The following is a 19,062-nucleotide window of genomic DNA, read 5'->3' as shown; positions in this document are numbered from 1 at the left end:
ACACACACACACACACACACACACACTCACGCCCGCCTATGTTTAAGGGAGACACCGAAGACTTGTCCACGCGTCCTTTTACCCGTCCACGTTCTGGGAGATTTCCCCGTTCATGAGAGGCGTGTGTGAAAAAAAATAACCCTACCGGTGCGGGACCCGGACCGACGCCACCCATCCCGGTCCGTGCTGGCCCAGATGAAAACCTGCCTCAGGTGGGCGCTATGGACACCCCACTGCCCTCTCTGGTCCCCCAAATGAAAACCTTTTAGGGGCACCACTGGAACTTTACCGAATGAGCTGCTGGAGTTTGACGGAGGACATCCAGACCTGTCGTTAGTACCTTTCACACAAAAATCACAACTACGCTGGTTTATTTAAACATGAGTGTGCATTGAATGGTCCCCAAGACGCACAATTAATAACTTTAAAGGTCAAGAGTTACTAACCTGCTTTGGGTTGAGCACAGGAGAAGGCTGTAGCTCCAGGAAATGATTTGTCTCAATTACACATAAAGACTGATTAGAGACCTGTCCTGGTGCTATGATCCAAATGGATTATCCCCATTATGACAGTAATTTCTAATCACGTTTATAAAACGGCGCCATTACGAGCCCTTTGGCTGTGATGTTGGTGCATGTGGTACTTACAGGAAGCTTTTACATTGCTGAAAGTACAGACTGTAGTGGACTCTTGTGTTTGCGAGTCTGTATTGTGCTGGAGAGCATGTCCATTTTCAACCACTGTTTCAAGAGCATCCCTCGCCGCTCCATTAGTCGAGTACGCTCAGATATGTTGGGAATAGCAGGGAATGGGGAGTGGAAGTGGAGGGTCTGAGGTGCTCAGAGCAGAGAGGTCTGCAAAGAAAGCATGGAGATCAGTCAAAACTCCTACACTAATAACTCAAATGTGCTTTGCAGGTGTGCATCTGAGTTTACACACATGTAAGTATATCAATAAATGCACAGTTTTATTTTCATCATTTCAATTAACCAAACATGTTGTGTCTGAATATGCAGATGCCATGTCCAGTTAGAAACAATTACCAAACAAGGTATTAAATCCAAGGAGAGCGTGATTACATTAAACTTCCATTGGGATCCCCTTCAGGAGTGTAATGGAAGTTGGGAGTGGTACAAAGAAATGTTCTGTGCTGCATCCCTGTGTTACAGGACAGACATCGAGATGGAGGGTAACCTGTGAGCCTCGCGCCCCTCTGCACCATTCTGACCTCATGTTTGAGCAGGAGGCAAGGGGCGTGAGATCAAAGGACGAATCCTAGGCATGCCATATGATAAAAGAATGTTTAGCACTCGACTCAATAAATTTTCTGTCCTAATCTGAGACTAGGCATGTTTGCCTTGTCTGCAGCTTAGAATCTCCTGCTGAAATGATCTCACAGTCGGATGCTGCTTGGTATGTGAAGGATGTCTTTTGTTGAGTTTCAGAAAAAAATGTATAATCAAGAAAACGCACAAAGCCCACACTTTATTAAGTGAATGTCAAATTTGACTCCACACAGTAATATTTATCCATTTTCATGGCTCTTGTGAATAATTTGTTTTTGTCATTCTGTTGAATTTTCTATTAAATTTTTATTCTCTTACTGAATTGTGTGAAATTGTTCATGGGGAAGAAACAGATGTGCTTCTTTTCCTCTCTGGAGCCGAGTGGAGTGAGTCAGCAAGGCCCAGAATTAAAGTAAAATGTGTTGCATGACATAAATACAGTTATCCAAAGCCTAAAAGAATAAAAGAACAGTGAGGTGATTAATCTGCTGTTTTGTTGTTGTGAGTTTATTCCCAGGTGGAAGCCAGCTGAACAGTCTAATACAAGATGTGGGAATCGTGTTTCCCTTCTCCGTCTGCATCGTAGGTAGAATAGATCACATTCAGTTTAAAGATGTTCTTTTTCAAGCATTATTTAAAAAGTAGAATAGACGTTCTGCTGTAGTGGTAAGAAATTCACTTTGTTGTGAGTTTGACGTGAGACTTCACAAACATCCGTTTATACGACAGCCCAAATGGAAGTTTGGAGTGCGAGCCAAATATGGGATGCAGTGAAAATCAAAACCGTCTTTGGGTTTTTTGCCATTCCTTTAAATGTTTCATTTTTTCCCCATTTGTGTGTTTGAAGTCTCATTCCTCACATTCTTTACTCTCTTTTGTTCAGAAGGAATAAGACCTTACAGTTTAACCTTGTCGTCTGAAGCCTGTTTACAGCGAGTCTTTAGAGGGACTGAGTGGTCTCCCAGAGGTCTTTTCAAGTCCGCTTTGTGGCGTTACCCCTTCGACCGAAAGAAAACATGCAAACGTTTGTGTGAAGCTTCTAAAATGTTCACGGCTCCCAAATGCTGCCTTGCTTCTTTTTTTATTAGCAAAACATAAATACTTTTGGTATTTTAATCATGTACTAAGGAGTCCTTTCCCTCACATATATTTCTGAAATACAACAACCATTGTTGAAAGGACCGTTTTGCGGGCCACATTCAAGAACCAGTGGAGTACCTGAACAGGGGTATGTACTCGGACTGGCTCGGTAGAGTCGCTGAGATGAACACTAAATTAAAGTTGCTATAACAAATTTGGGAAACAAATTTGCTTAAAACTTTTCTTTTCATCCCTCATAACAATGTTCTAACATAGTATAGCTATATAAATATGTTGTGGAGGTTAAAAAAATTAAAGCATTTAATAAAGGACGTCCAATAACAGATTTCAGATCATTGGACCATTTGGTTGTCAGTCTCACCGAACCGCCATACTTCCCCCCTTGGTCCTCCGTTCTTTACACAATCGTGCATTTAGCACCAGAACACCACTGGTGTGAGAGGTTCTCAGCTCAATTATATCAGAGAAGGAGAAACAGCCGGGTGCTACCACTTCAGCTTTAGGACAAACTATCAGAGTCCCAAAAAGAAAAGCACCATTTGAAGTCACGGACAACAAAAGACGTTTGGACCTAGAAAATGGCGACTGGTGTTTAGTGCTATCTTGTTTCGTCTGGCATTGCAGGTTTCCGGTTCAAGCAGAAGCATCAAAGGGAAGATACCTGAGGGGATGGGAGAATGTTCCATGACCGTGTTTGCTTTCAAAACCTAGCTTGTTTGCAGATTCGCCATAGGAGCTTTAACTCACGCTGATTGGACATAACTACGTAGGAAATAACATCAGCAGTAGGGCTGCACAATATATCGAAAAATCATCGTCATCGGGATAACAGGACGTGCGATAGGCCCATCGCAAAGCACGTCAAAAACGGTGATAAATGTTTGGTTCAAACATTTCCATCCGTGTCATACATCAACTTTTTGTAAACCAGCTCTGTTTTTTACGCGGAAGTATTATTTGACCAATCAAATGTAGACCTTCTGATATGCGGCCAATCAGATGGGTCCATTCACGTAATACGCCCGCCCCCTACGTAGACCCTTAGGATGGAAAGCAACACACGAACTGAGTCAGCGGCGCCGTTCCCTTGTTCGTCATGCTGACTCAGAGCAACAAATGCACTTTGTCTGAGGTTTCTGGAATCAGCGCTGCTTTCAAACGTGAACGTGAGTCCGCTCGGTGTCGTTAATCATTTTTACCAGGCTGACTCCGACACGTGCCGGTGAACCAACCCACCTTCATGTCACTAGTGTTCCACCGGGTGGTGATGTTAGCCCCAGGCTCCGGTTAGCTTCCAGCTAAAAGGCTACAGCACTCTCCTCCCAGTCCCATCCTGCCAAAGAGGGCCTGGAAAAGTTCCCCCACACATCAAAGTGATTTTTCATTTATGAGCTTTTATAACCTTGTTAATCAGGATAGTTGATTTGCTGCTGCACATAAACTGTCAGTCAGAAGCTCTGCTAGCCGGTTATCTTAGAGGAGCTAGTTCAATTTGTTAGCTTGTCATCAGAATCATAGTTGCAGTTTCTTCATCTGAGCTGCTTTTTAAGATCTAGGTAAACTTGTTCAATTTGGGGTTAAAACCAAACGTATTCACATATTTTCCATGTAGTTTTTTTTTTTTTTTTTGCCAGTTCCTCTTCTGAAAGGTAGACAATTGTTTTTCTCTTTCCCTCAGAAAAACTTAATGTTCTCCTAGTTTGGCCCAGCACAGTTCACTTCCCAATTACAGCAACAGCCTTATATCATAACCACGTAAGTGGAGAAAATGTTCAGTAGCAATGAGAGAATTTGCTGTTGCATTTAAGTGATGCTAACTATTATTTAACATTTAAAGTAATTTTCAGATTTTTCTATTTATTCAAAAAACCCTGGTACGGGATGTTTTTCTGTATTTGGAGCATCAGAAAAAGTTTTATGGTGGAGGTGATGTTTTAAAGTCACTGAGAAACTGCATGCATGCAGTTTGTTGTTTTGCTGCTAATACAGTAGCAGGTGCAGCTGCTAATACAGTAGCAGGTGCAGCTGCTAATACAGTAGCAGGTGCAGCTGCATATTATTGCAATAAAAATGTTATGTTGTAATGGAATTCATGCATTAGTTTTTGTTTGCTTTGAACCCAGAGCAGACGTCACACGCCAGACGACATCAACACTGCATACTTAAGCTTTTGTACATTTATCGTGAGTAATATCGATATCGCAATATTAAGCACTGTTATCGAATATCGTAGGTTTTCCTAATATCGTGCAGCCCTAATCAGCAGACATCACCAAAACCACCGACATTTGTAAAATCGGAAGATTGGATGGTGAAGTGGAATAAAAATAAAATAAAACACATTGATGGTTTAAAATCGCTGTTACTAAACTCTCAACGCTGAAAAATGACCATAGTGACAAAACACATGAGGCTTTTGGTCATTGAACGCTACATTTTGCATCACACAACTGCTATCCGGTCCTCAGACTTGATTAAAGTATCAGAATCAGAATCAGAATGAATTTTATTGCCAGCTCTCCTTTCAGAGCGTAGGAACTTGACTCCATAGTACAACCTGACCAAGGTTACACACACACACACACACACACACATATAGACAGGACAGATACAGGCAGACCATGGGAGCAGCCATGACGGCGCTCCTTTGTAGATGAGTAAGGGAATACATGAGGAAAGTTCAGGGAGGGAGAAAAAAGGCATGTTCTTTGACAGAATAAAAGGTTTTTAATGCCCATTGATGCTTTTTGGGGCTGATCAGTGACATCACCCAGTGCTGAAGCAGTCACAATGTGCTGAGTTTATGGAGAAGCAAATGTTGTGAGGACCAGGCCATCGTATCTCCCGGTCAATTATTATAACTGAGGGTTTGGTTTTATTTTTATTTGACACAACACTATTTTACAGTTAATAGTCACCATTTACACAAGGAATGTGAGTATTATAGGTTTTGCCACCAATTCAGGTTTATGTTTATGTATTTAGCAGACGCTTTTGTCCAAAGCGACTTACAAGTGAAGGTTAAGTTTTAATACTTCTTTTGGTGCTAAAATTACAAGTTTATTATAAAAGTTATAATATTGATTTTTTTATTGATTTTTGACTTTATTCTGGAAATACTGTTTGGACGTAAACTTTTCTTTCCTTCTGAGTGGCCCTTATATGCTTTTATATTTAAAACAAAAAATTAAAAAGTGGAAAACTGTGATACAAAGTGATAATGAACACGTGATTCTGGTCTTACTGGTTTGGAAATTTTAAAAAACACACAATACAATATATCCAATAAGTTTCCTTTGCTAGAGATTGTTTGCATCCACTAATAATACTGGCAACACATATAGTCTTTTGCTGCAGTAATTTGATTTAATGGACAACGTTGTGATCCAAATACATTCTTGTCAGTGTTTTATTCCGTCACTAGAAGCTGATGATAAACTGAATAATTGGGCGAAAGCAAGAGTTTTAGAATATTAATCTGACAGCATGCTGACTGAAGAAACCTTCAAATTTTCCTTGCAAATATTCAGTTTATGTCACATTGTGATTCCGGTCTTACGGCTGGAATGTTGTAATGAAGCCATTAAATCAAGGAACGCTCTGTGTCAACCTTAAACCTTCATGAGCCAGACTTAATGGTTTTTATCCGTCAATCAGTGCTTCCATGCTCCCTTCCACCCTGTGTAAATGAATTCAAATCCTTCTTCTTTTCCGCCTGACGACATGCATCCTGCCTGAAAATTGACGTCCTCCAGTGAAGCGCTGAAGTGATCCCTGCAGATTCTTTAAAAGGGAAAGTTAGGGTTGTCAGATCATGGCCATAAAGAGGGTGTTTAAAGGTTCAGCCCACCAGGGCTTTTGAGTTACACGGCGAGGGCTTGTTCTCTTGATGCATTTTCTATGGAGGGGTGGAAAATGAAACAATGCACAAATTCAGACACATGGTGACTTTGTATTTAAGGCATTTGCATTGATACAGTTAGACTTGTTACATAGAAACCAAACATGTTGCCTCTACAGGGCAGGGTTTTATTTTGATACCTCGATGGATTTAATATTTTCTGGAGTCAGTTTTACTCATCTAATTAAAACGTTTATAATTTGCATTTGAGACACAAACGATTATTAAATTATGCTCATTTCAATCATCTTTAAAGATGTTTCACTTTATCGCCACAAAATAGAAAATGTTCACGTTCAAGGCCAAGTTCACCCTTTCCACTTTTATTTTTGAAATATAATTGGTTATGAGTTTAACATGTAGGCTAAATGGGAAAATTGTCTCCTACCCCATTGCCTGCATTAACAGCCCATGCAAAATAGACGAGGAAACGTTCAGATTAGAAAAGTTTGACATTTTTGCATCATAATGTCAAATTATCATTCATGGACTCACCCATACTGGCTTGCAGCGGGGAAGGTTGTTGTTGGTTTAGCATCCAGGAGAGAGCAGAATATGTCTCAGCTAGTAAAAGCTAACCGTTAGCATTAGCAACTCCACCAGATGGCAGAACTCCCCCAGGCTTGTGTTACATGTGGAGATAAATCGTCAACTTTCCAGTGCAAACGAAGTGAGAGTCAGAGATGTGTTGCTGCTAGCCAATCAAAGGTGAGATGTCCAAATATCAAGAAATAAGGCTCCAAAACCTGCAGACATCATATATATAGTCACCCTGGGGACTGGCACAGCCTATTGGAGCTGGCGTAGCAGTGGGGCGACATCTTGGATGGGTCTACATTTGCCCCCCAGTGCCTTTGTTTATACTGTGGAAGGTGTTTACCCTAGTCTAGTGAGCTAGACCAAATTCTTGCTTTGCAAAGTTTGGTCTAGGACCGCTCCATTGGAACCTCTGCAACCCTAGCAGCATTCTGGCATGCCTATCACAGCCCTCTATAGGGGTTTCAAACTGATAGAGCACTGTGATTGATCCACAATGGTGGGCCAACCAGGGCCTTCTAATCATTTGGTGGGCAGAATGATGTGATAGAGTGGAACAAGATGGCGACAGCTCTTTTGAAATGGTTTTTACATCAGTTTTGGACTATTTGGACTTGGGCTTTATTAGAATCAGGAGCAGATAGATGTATTTAAGTCCTTTTATTAGAAAAACGATGTATTGTCACCTTCTTCAATAGCGAACTGCCTTGTTTACCGACATTCGTTGTGGTGAGTGCATCACGTTGTTCATTGTCCAGTAGCATGAGGAGAAAGTTTGAAAGACAACGGTAGAACCCACTCCACGACCAAGAACCGTCAATGGAGTGTTGCCAGACTAAATAATATATTGTCAGGCTATGTTTACCAAACAGAAAACACATTTTATTGTGCTTTTTTACAAAAAGAATTACATAAAATCTATTTAAATATAAAATCCAAACAGGTAGGCTAGAAGAGTTAAAACTAATCCCACATGATCTGTTTTCAATACTGCGCTGGTTGTTGCAACCGTAGGCTGCACGAAAAACGGGCATAGTTGCCCACCCTGTGTTGGCTTCAGTTGGGTTTGGAGAGTGGGGAACCCATCCAATATGGCGGTGATGCCGTTACACTCTCCTGTGGCTAATTTCTACGTCCTGAAACAGAAGTGCCAGAGCTTTTTTCACCCATTCATTTGTACTAGAGACCACTGCAAATGTGTTGGACAAATGAGTAAATTTATTTTAATTTCAATAAGAAATTATCCACAACAGCATTCAGAATATTTGGTCAATAATGATGAAAATGGAAGCGACCGTGAGTTACTATTTTTATTTCCCTTTTAAATAGCAAAAGTACATAAACTGATATTGTTTAAGGTCTCCAAATGAGCAAAAGTAAACCATACTATGTTAGGTGCTGGGAAGGCATAGCTCTTGATACAACAGATCCTTTCTTCAGTACATAACTTCCTTGCTGCTGCTTTGTTTCAGCTTGTCGACAGCAGTGCCAGGTCCCCACTTGGGATTTGTCCAAGTCGGTGCTGCTACCTCCGCTAAATTTGGTGCTAGCCGTAACAAGAGAAAAATGCTCCATCAATCACTTTGTATGTAGCGAGAAAGAGAGGAACCGGAGATGTGTTCAACATCTGAGAAATAAACCAGTGGATGCTCTGTCAACAACCATTTCCTGGGTGAGATGATGGGAAAATTTCCCCGTTCTCTCCGGGGATATCATTTGGGAACACACCGGCGTCCTTCAGTGCCAGAAGTTTCCGAGCGGAACCCAAGCACTTGGTTAGGGTGTTTAGAGAGTTTCTGAAGTGAAATCCTCCTTTGCCTCAGTTGCTTGCTCTATCAGATAAAGACTGCCAGTTGAGGCTTAAGTGTGTCAATGAACCCGGGTGGAGGCGGGGAATCGATGATAAGTGCAGCTTACCTCCTCAGCACCAGCCAAATAGAGATTAAACCATTTCAGCCTAATAGCACGTCAGTCAAAAGTCACACTTGAGCGCTCTCTCTCCGTTGCCACCGCCTATTTTAGAATCATTTCCTCTGAAAAGATGTTGGTTTTGCAGGAAAATAAACATGAAAAAATGCAAAGTGGCTGTCAGAGACGGAACTGGAAAACTGTGCATTGAGCTGTGATCTGTAATTGTCGGCCATTTCTCTGAATCCTCAAACAAGACCCAGTTTGAAAGTAACCATTTGTGATTCATTCAGAGACACATGCGTGCACACAGAGCAAAATCAGGAGCGCACGAGCACCAAGATCAAAGGCTGACAGGTCTATTATACCATAAAAATACAGCTGACTTTCTGAGCAGCAGCCTTTTGTAAACGGTACTCATTTTTTGCTCTAATCACTGTTGTGGACATTGCAGAATTGCCCGCCGCTCCATAGAATTACTTGACTGAATCCAATAACAGCGGCTTTGATTTGTTGTTCAGCCACCTCAGGTGTGGATTCACCCTGTGGTTTGTAAGTGAGAGCTTGTGTTGTTTCGCCACTGTCCCTAATTTGGACATCATAGCACTCATTAGGTGAATCAAACTGATATCAAAGCCAGAGAACAGACATTTATGTTGCCCTGTGCCAGTATCCCTTTAATGATGTGTCTGCAGTGAAGTCTTGTTGTTTGGGTCTTTCTTCAGGTGCTTTGACCTCTTCTGGCATGATTTTTTTTGTATAAAACTTTAGCTTTTGTGTTCTCGTAAGTTATGTCGGATATGCGTACAATTGATTGGAGTCAAACTTTATTTTAAAGATGGCTGCCACAGCTGACTGAGGTTACCAAACATAAAAAATGGCTACAGCTCAGTTAAATTTGGAGACTTTGAGTTGTAGGTTGGTGTGGTGGTAAGTCATCCCTAACATTTCCTTTTGAGGAAAACAATGTATTATTTATAGCCTAATGTTGATACAAAAAACTATTATTGAAAACATTTTATTTGGTAAAAGAACAACTACATAAAACATAGTAGAAAATAAAATTGGCACTTATCAACTGCAGTACTTGGATTTTCCACCAGAAGGCAAAATACTTGTACAGAATTTAAAGGTGTGGAACACAGAAAAAACATTTTATTGATTATTTCTGATTATGATCAGACACTCTGAGTTTTCATGCAGGCTAAACATGAAAATAGTCTCCTACACCTATCTCCTGCATTAGCTTCTGATACAAAACAGACTCTAGGATTAGAAAAGCCTGACAGATCTATGTCACACTGTCGCTTAACATTCATGGACTCACCCATCTTGAGTCATGACGGGAAAGGCTGTTGTTGGTTTAGCGTTGAGGAAACAGCAGAGAACGTGTCAGCTAGTAGAAGCTAAATGTTAATATTAGCAACTCCACCGCACAGCAGAACACCTCCAGGCTTGTGTTATTTGTAGAAATAAAACATCCATGTGGAAAGTCAGCAGCAGAGTTGCATTGTTGTTATCCAATCGGGGGCAAGATGTCCAGGTATCAGGAAACAAAACTCCTAATGAAAATAATTTGAAGCTCAGCTGTGTTGTGGCTCACTTGTAACTCCTGGAAACGGTGCACCAGTTTGTTTGTTTTTTGTCCCACCGAGTACGGCTTACAAGGCATTCATTCCAACTGCAGACTACTGCAAATGTTTTAATTAAATGAGTGTTCCACGCCTTTAATGGAACAGAAGTTTTAGGAATGTACTAAACCTGGTAAAAAGGTAGAGATTTAGGAAAATGAGGAATATGTGTTTCAAATTTGATACATTTGGTTTTGAAGCAGAAATGCTGAGTTTTTTTCTCATAGGGTACCACCTGGAGGTGGAAAAATGTATAGCACCTGAAGCCATACTTCAGGTTTCTTTCGTTAGTGCACGCCATGGGCAAAAGTGCTAAAACACACTGCTTAACAATTATCATTGTCACATTATGCTGTTTACTCATATATATATATATATATATATATATATATATATATATATATATATATATACATCTATATATTTATACATATATATTAATATATATAAATATATACATATATACATATGTATATATACATATACATATACGTATACATATTGCCAGCGTTTATCATAGTACAGGCTCAAACTATCACTTTTACAGAGTTCTAAAATATATACTGAAAGGGATTGTTGCTTATAGAGTTACATTAGGCTGTGGATATACCTTCCTTTTTGTTACTTGCAGCTTTGTTTCTGTCTTGTACAGTGTGATTCGATACCACGAGGTCAGAAGCAGATTTCCTAACACTGCACTTAGGGGAAGAGTCAAATGTAAATTTTTTATATCAAATAAAAAAAACTGGACTTTCAGAGTCAACTTTCTGAGAACATAAATCAGAATCACGACTCGCTGTTGTGGGAAAGACAACAATATTCACAGATGTGATGTTAGTGAGGATAGAATCATCTAGACCTGTCCTAATGCAGACCCAAATGTTGGTTAATAGTCAGCCTAAAAGTCAAGAATGAGCTAATTTCTCCAACCTCTGGTTTGTGTTTTTACAGAGAAAACACATTTCCTTTCTCTAGCTCTTTTATAAAGGGCAAGTTGCACTTCCCAGAGCCCGATGCACTCTGCATCAGAGCAAAGAGAGATCCAAAACTGGACACCTGCCACACCTGGTTATGGTTGCTATGTTATGATTGTACCTTCACAGTTCACTGGAGGCATTGCATAACAGCTTTCAAAACAAACTACAGCTGAAGTTTGCCCAGGATGAGAGAACGCACACAGCCTAGATGGGAGAGCTTGGTTGTGTTTGTCGGTGCTCGCTGGTTCCCAGTTTCTGTTTTGTTGGTGGTGGTGCTACAGCTCTCTTTACTCTGTGTGTGGATCACGGCTCGTGCCTTTAAAACTCTGAGGAGATAAACGTTAAATGGCTTGTAAGTTGGACATTTCTCTGCAGTGCCACAGTTTTGTTGTGAAGTATAAACAAAGAGATGATGTGTCCCCATCGAGGCAGCTCCTAGGTGGAGCTGTGATAGCTTGGTTACAGAAGCCTCCTCGTGTCTTTTGTTTTCTCTTGAAGAAAGATTAAAAATGCCTCATGCCTTTTGATGATGCGGTGAAATGCTAGTACTATCGAGCACCCTGTGCAGACTTTATACAAGCAGTGTTAGAAATTGATTCAAACAGCTTATCTGGGTCCATGAGGGACAGATCCAGCAGGCTGCAACCAGAGGTTTGTGGGTAATTTTCAGCAACTTGCCCAGGCAGAGAATCGGCTTATTTTTATTTTTGGGTCCATATCTGTGCAGTCATTTCAATGCACTTCTTGCTTCATCTGGTGTGGACTTTGTCGTGCTTATGGAGATGATATAAATCTGTCCCTTTTGCAGGTTTACACCAGATATGGGAAATGCTACACCTTCAACGGCAACAAGACGACATCCAGGAAATCCAAGCAGGGTGGAATGGGAAATGGGCTGGAGATCATGCTGGATATCCAGCAGGATGAGTATCTGCCCATATGGAGAGAGACAAGTACGCCTCAGAACCATTTCCTTATTCTAATTTAGTCTCATGAATTGTTTTGTTTAAAAAAGACACATTCATGTATTTCTTCATATTAAATTCTGTAAAAAGTGTATTTTTTGCCTGAAATGAAGTTTGTAGAAGAAAATTCCTGATCAAAATTCCCTGCTCAATGGGTGCCACAGAGTCAGTTCCTGCTTATTTATTTAATCAAACATGTTTGAAATGTGGTTTGCACTTTGCATCAATCTGAGCCCAGGCTGTCAGGTGATGCAGACATCTGAAATTCCCATTTATCCTCACTCTGCACCATTATGTGCTTGTACTCTGTTTCATCCCGGTGAGAAGATGAGACTTCCCTGGAGGCGGGCATTAGAGTTCAGATCCACAGTCAGGACGAGCCTCCTTACATTCACCAGCTGGGCTTTGGCGTCTCGCCTGGCTTCCAGACCTTTGTTTCCTGTCAGGAGCAAAGGGTAGGTCTATTTCATCACCGCGTGCTGTCTCTTGCCCCTCCTCGAGCCACTGCTACTGTTTTACTGTTTTACTGTTTCTCTGCAACAGCTCGCCCCCGTGACTTCAACCACTGTCTAATAAATCTCTTTGTACTTAGCTGACCTACCTGCCCCAGCCCTGGGGGAACTGCCGCTCCACCAGCAAGGAGAAGTTCCCAGGATACGACACGTACAGCATCAGCGCCTGTCGTTTACTCTGCGAGACCAACGAAGTCATGCGGGTGTGCAAGTGCAGAATGGTGCATATGCCTGGTAAGATTTGACTCGTGGATGATCTTTAGCAAGATCCTTTTATTTTTTATGACATAATATTAGGAACAAAGAAGGCCATGCAGTTTTATCTTTAGGGCAGTTCATACATGGAGACAATTCAATGTGCTTCCGTTAGCGACAATAGAATGAACATTAAAATAACGTGACAGAACAATAGACTAAATTAAATACACAAATTAATTTCAAATTTAAGAATCGAAAAAGACAAAGTTAACGAGTGAGCAGTTACAGTGCAGAAGGTGCAGCATAACCCTTATTTAACACTGGAAGCATCAGCGGAACGGTAGTGGAACGTCGCTGCTTCAAATAGTCCATTATAGTCTGTGGGGGTGTTTTAAATCAACCGTGAGGCGGCAATTTTCAGACACGTCCCAGAAGTGGCACGCCATGCCACTAAAGACAGGATCGAGTTCTATTTTGCCACAAGCCACTTCTGGGAAATGTCAATTTCCACAGTTAACATTGGGCTAGACAGGAAAGCTCACACGGTTTCAGTGTAAAATCCCTGGTAATTTTCAAAATAAAGGTACTGCAGCGATGCGATTTCATATATATGTAGCTTACGTGTGACCCAACGACCTATTTACTCCCTGCGTCATCGGAGAAGTGCAGCGGTGTGTTTTTCAGGGCTTTAATCTTGGCAGTGGGGAGAAACAACATCATATATGACATCAAACAGCGATATCAGACATGACTCCTTCTTTTTGGTTTAATGGGGGACTATATAAACAAACCATGACCTTTGAAGTCTTGGGGCTGTTGTGATCCCGCAAGTCCTGTGAGGAGAACAGCGAGGAAGCCATTCCGCGGCCAAGACTCTCCCAGTGTGTAATCGACCGCATTGTTAAATGTTCTACTGCCGTTCCACGCCGCTGATGCTTCCAGTGTGAAATACGGGCAAGAAGCATTCATCAAAAGGCTAGTGAACGCACAACACATCAAAACCACCCACTCTGACACACCGGATCAACCACAAACTAGGTCTCAGGATGTTATTCCTGTCACTTTCGTGTGTTTGCGAATTTTATTTCCATCTCATTTATTACTATAATGATTACATATGATGGATAATTGTTGGTCTTGCTTGTTCTTGTATTCAGTCAGAGGATTTAATTAGATAATTTGCACATTTAACTTACGTCATTTCATAATTTATACCGCTACTCACCACATGCATCTTTTCTTTTTACACCTACCCATCTTTCTTTGAGGTTTGTCCCATCTATGTGGTCCTACCCCATTTATTTTATACCATGTTACACAACTTCCTGCCACTTTTTTTTTAAACTTTTTATTTATACACTTTTACATCAGAAACACATTCCCCATTGTATTCAGCATTCATAATATTTTTTGTGTTAAGTTCTCCCCGAGTTCTTTCGTCTTCATAATGAGTTCTTTTCATTTTCCCTCGGTGGTTTTCTCTTCCTTCGATTGTATTCTTCCACCTTCATTCATTTCACTCTGTCTTTTTTTCTTCTCATTCTCTTCTTTGTTCACGTTTCTATTGCTTCCCCGGTCAAACCCTCTGTCTTTCTATTTCTATCTTATTGACTTTCTTACCCTTTCCTATCATTCATTCTTCAACTTTTCCTTTTGAGTACTTATAATGCAAAAAAAAAATTATGTAAATAATAAAATAAAATATGATAAAATAAATAAAGGGCGGCTCATCTGCAGGTTTCTCCTCGCCATTTATTTTCTCATATCCATATGCTTATTACGTCTCCATTTCTTTTCCTTCTGTCTATTGTTTTCCAGTGGTTTAAGTTTTGTGGGTCACACCAATCTATGAGTGGTCCAATTTGCGCTGCCTGGTTGTACCAATTTATATTTGGCACAGCCCTCCCTCCTTGTTCTTTTGCTAGTTGTAGGGTAGATTTTCTAATTCTTGGTTTTTTGCTTTTCCAAATGAATCTTGATACTTGTTTATTCCATTTGTTGATTTGTATTGTTGGTATTGGTACTGGGAGGGATTGGAACATATACAGGAGTCGTGGTAATAAATTCATTTTGATCATGTTTATTCGGTCGTATAATTGTAATGGATAGGATGTCCATCTGTTTAGGTCTTCGTTTATCGCTTGGTTTAATTCCTCATAATTTTGTTTAAATAGATTCTTCAGGTCTTTAGTTATGTTGACTCCTAAATATTTGATGTGATTATTGTCACATTTAATCTTGCATTTGTTCAGTTCTGTTTTTCATGTGTGATCATATAGCAGTGCTTGTGTTTTATGTATGTTGATCTTGTATCCTGAGTGTTCCCCACAGGTGTTCATTAGTTCTAATAGGTTCTTTAGATTATTATTCGGGTTTTTAAGGTATATCAATACATCACCTGCAAAAAGACTTATGGTATGTTCCTTGTTGTTAATTTCTATTCCTTTTATTTCTTCCTCCTGTCTAATTGCCTGGGCTAAAGGTTCGATATACAAAGGCCTTAATACAATTTACTGTTTGTGAATTAAATCCAAATTTTTTTAAAGTTGCAAATAGTTTACCCTATCAAATGCTTTTTCTGCATCAAAGCTTATTATAGTTGCCGGTATTTTTTTTTTCGTATTAATTTCTTGTATTATATGTAGTGTTCTCCGTATGCTATCTTGTGTTTTCCTCCCTACTACAAAGCCACATTGGTCCTCATCGATTATGTCTGGAAGGAATCTTTTAATTCTATTAGTTATTATTGTTGTATATATTTTGTAGTCTATATTAAGAATTGAAATCGGTCTATAGTTTGCCGTGTCTTCTTTGTTTTTCTGTGGTTTAGTTATTACAGAGATAATGCCTTTTTGCCATGGTGGTATTCTATTGTTGGTCATAATCCAGTTATGCGTTTAGTATAGTATTGATACCAGGTCCTGCTTTAAATTTTTATACCATTCTGCTGAGTATCCGTCACTTCCTGGTGCTTTATTTGTTTTAAGTTTATTTATTGCTTATATTATTTCTTTTTCCGTTATTGTCTTCGTTATATTCTTATTCTGTTCTGTCCCTATTGAGGGTAGGTCTAAGTTCTACAGGAATTCTTCCATTTCGTTAGTGTTGATTCTTGGTGGTTGTGTATAAAGTTCCTTATAATATTCTCTAAAGATTTCTTCAATTTCTTTTGGTTCTTGTGTAATTTGTTTTGTTTTTGGGTTGCGTAATTTGCTTATGTGATTTTGTTCTTGTTGTTTTCTTATTCTTCTTGCTAGTAGCCTCATTGCTTCAGGTCCTGCTTCGTAGTAGTTTTGTTTTAAATATTTTGCCTTGATTTCTATTTCATTTTGGTGTATTTCATTCATTTTGTTCCTGATGTTTTTTATTTGGTCCCGTGTCTTCGTTTCTGTTTTCTGTTTGTCTTTCTTTTCCATTTCTTCTAGTTCCTTTATAAGTTTTTCATATTGTTTAGTCTTTTCTCTTTTCATTTTGCTTGTAAATGTGATTAATGTTCCTCTAATCACTGCTCTCATTGCATCCCACAGTATATCTGGCTGTACTTCTCTGTTAACATTATCTTTCAAATATTCCTTAATATTTTTACTGATCTGTGTTGTTATTTCTGTGTTATTAAGTATTCCTGTATTTAATTTCCATAGAGTTTTTATTTTATTTTATTGTTTAAATGAATTTTGAGATATATTGCGTTATGATCTGATAGGTCCGGCCCTCCAATTTTTCATTCCTTTATTCTGTATCTATATTCTTTTTGTATAAAAAAATAGTCAATTCTTGAGTATGTTTTATGGTGTGCTGAGTGGTGGGTATATTTTTTGTGTGGGGTTAAGTTCTCTCCATATATCTATAAGTCCCATTTCTTTAGTTATTGTATTTATTAATTTGGTTAGTGGTTTTTTATATGTTGTAGTACTTGTTGTATCAAGTTGGGAATTCATTATTAAGTTAAAGTCTCCTCCACATATACAAACCCCTCCATTTCCATTGCTAGCGTATTTAGCATGTATTAATAGAATTGTTGGTTACTTTCTGGCGGTGCGTATACATTGGCTAATGTTACCATCTCATTTTCGATCTGTCCTTTGATTATTATAAATCGTCCTTCTTTATCTCGAATTTCTTTTACATTTTCATAGTTCTGTGAATTAGATATTAAAATTGCCACCCCTCTTTTCCGGTTGTGAGGACACGTATCTATAGTATGTATATAGTATATAGTATCTATATAGTATGTATTTTTAAACCCAAGTTTTTTAAGTTTTTCATATTCTTTCTGTGATAGATGGGTTTGTGGTAGAAAACTAATTTGTATTTTTCTTTTTTTATTTCATTTATTATTTTTGCTCTTTTTATTGGATTTCCCAGCCCATTTACATTTAATGACATTATTTTAATTTCTTGGTTTTTATTGTGTGTCATTATTATTATTATTCATTCCTCTTTTGTTTTTCCCTTTCTCTTGATGCATTCTCCCCTTTGTCCTTGCAGATGGCCTTCCTGGTCTTGAGGTAAAGAAAATAAAAATAAAATAAAATACCCCCGCCCCCCTTTATGAACCCCCTTCTTGTAGCAACCAAACTTAGAACCTGTTGCAACAAGGTAACTGTCTTTGAACTTCCATTCTGAGATGCCCACTAGTGACTCTCTTTCCCTCTTCTGGGGGGAATGCCTTCCTATCAAGAAGGGCCCCCTTCCTCCCCCTCAGTCTTATTCATTCCACTCTAATCCTTACCTAGTGTCTCTCGTTAACCAACATTTTTATTATTTTTTTACCTTTCTGTTCTTCTTATTTTTCTGGAGCGATTCTTCTCCTTGTTTATTCTCCTCCGTCTGCCTTTTTTCCTCTGAGTTCGTATTCTTGCAGTCGTTCTCTGACTCTGTTCTTCATCATTCTGTGGTCTCCCCCACCTTTTTCCAGCTCGCCATTCCCTTCGTATTAGTCTCTTTATTCTTGTGTATTTCTTCTTCTGCCAGCTGGAATCCTTCCACTTCCCATTCTCGCATCTTCAGGTTCCTTGCCGCCTCCTCTGCGTTTTCGTAGCTTTTCGTTCCATCTTCCCAGAAGATGCGCATTTTGTTGTAGGGTGTTTGGAATCGGATTTTCATGCTTTTTAATTTTTTCTTTATTGGGAGATACGCCTTTCTCTGTTGCAGATGTAACCGGATTACAGGATACAATAAGATAATTAAAAGAAAAAATAAACAAATGGGCCAATAATTAGGTTCGGGGAGAATTGGAGGTTGTTTAAGAATGACTGGAGTCACGGGTATAGCATGAAACGGTTTATATACTAAATTTTAATAATAATGGGAAATATAACACATAAAGATAACACACAAAAACAGATGAAAACAATCGACAATAGTAAAATGCTCGGTATGAGATTTGATCATATGAGTCACAAGTCAGCCGGCGTCAAGTCAAATCCCCACGCTTGGGGTGAAAGTCAGAGTCCGGTGGTGCGATTTTTTCCTACCGCACCGTTGAGATTGTTCACAGAAGAGAGCAGTCTGCTCTTCAGTTACTTGAGATGTCCTGGTTCGTTCAGTGGTTAAGGCTCGCCATCTCCCTCGTCAGGAAGAAATCCAGTTCTCGTTCCAAGTGAGTGATCATAGGAGTCGGGATCAAACCCAAGGAAAAAAAAAAACCCAGCCTGTAAACAACAGGACTGTTAGCGAGTTGGCATCGACCCTTCTCGTCACATCACAGCATAAAGTCTTACAGACTTAAACAAATGCTTCACTCTATTGGCATAGCCAATCATGTTTGGGTTCACAGTTCAACTAACATAACATCAATTTGATTGTCTATTAAAATAATTCTCAGTAGCTCTGGAAATATAATTACATATGACAACAATTGTTCAGCTCAATAGGCTCAGTTAGATTCTATTACTCTACACTATTCAACAAGAAATACATTCATGACAACAAGGATACATTTAGTTGTGTTTCTATACAGCATTGTGACACCTTGTATATCTGTAACACAATAAATAAATAAATAAATAAATAAATAAATAAATAAATAAAATGTTCTATAACA

The 19,062-nt window shown here is 39.3% G+C and overlaps 1 protein-coding gene across 1 annotated transcript in view; it reads left to right on the top strand.

Annotated features, from left to right (window-relative positions):
* asic4a (acid-sensing (proton-gated) ion channel family member 4a) overlaps nucleotides 1-19,062 on the top strand; it is a 195,814-nt gene that overhangs the window by 147,223 nt on the left and 29,529 nt on the right. Inside the window, exons 2-4 of the mRNA XM_015966821.3 lie at nucleotides 12,150-12,294; nucleotides 12,634-12,761; nucleotides 12,899-13,052. Coding sequence (XP_015822307.1) covers nucleotides 12,150-12,294; nucleotides 12,634-12,761; nucleotides 12,899-13,052 — 427 coding nt within the window. The remainder of the gene's footprint in view (nucleotides 1-12,149; nucleotides 12,295-12,633; nucleotides 12,762-12,898; nucleotides 13,053-19,062) is intronic.

This window comes from Nothobranchius furzeri, chromosome 14, assembly GCF_043380555.1.
Source record: "Nothobranchius furzeri strain GRZ-AD chromosome 14, NfurGRZ-RIMD1, whole genome shotgun sequence".
Classification (NCBI taxonomy): Eukaryota; Metazoa; Chordata; class Actinopteri; order Cyprinodontiformes; family Nothobranchiidae; genus Nothobranchius; species Nothobranchius furzeri.
This window is presented reverse-complemented; position numbering and strand designations above follow the sequence as displayed.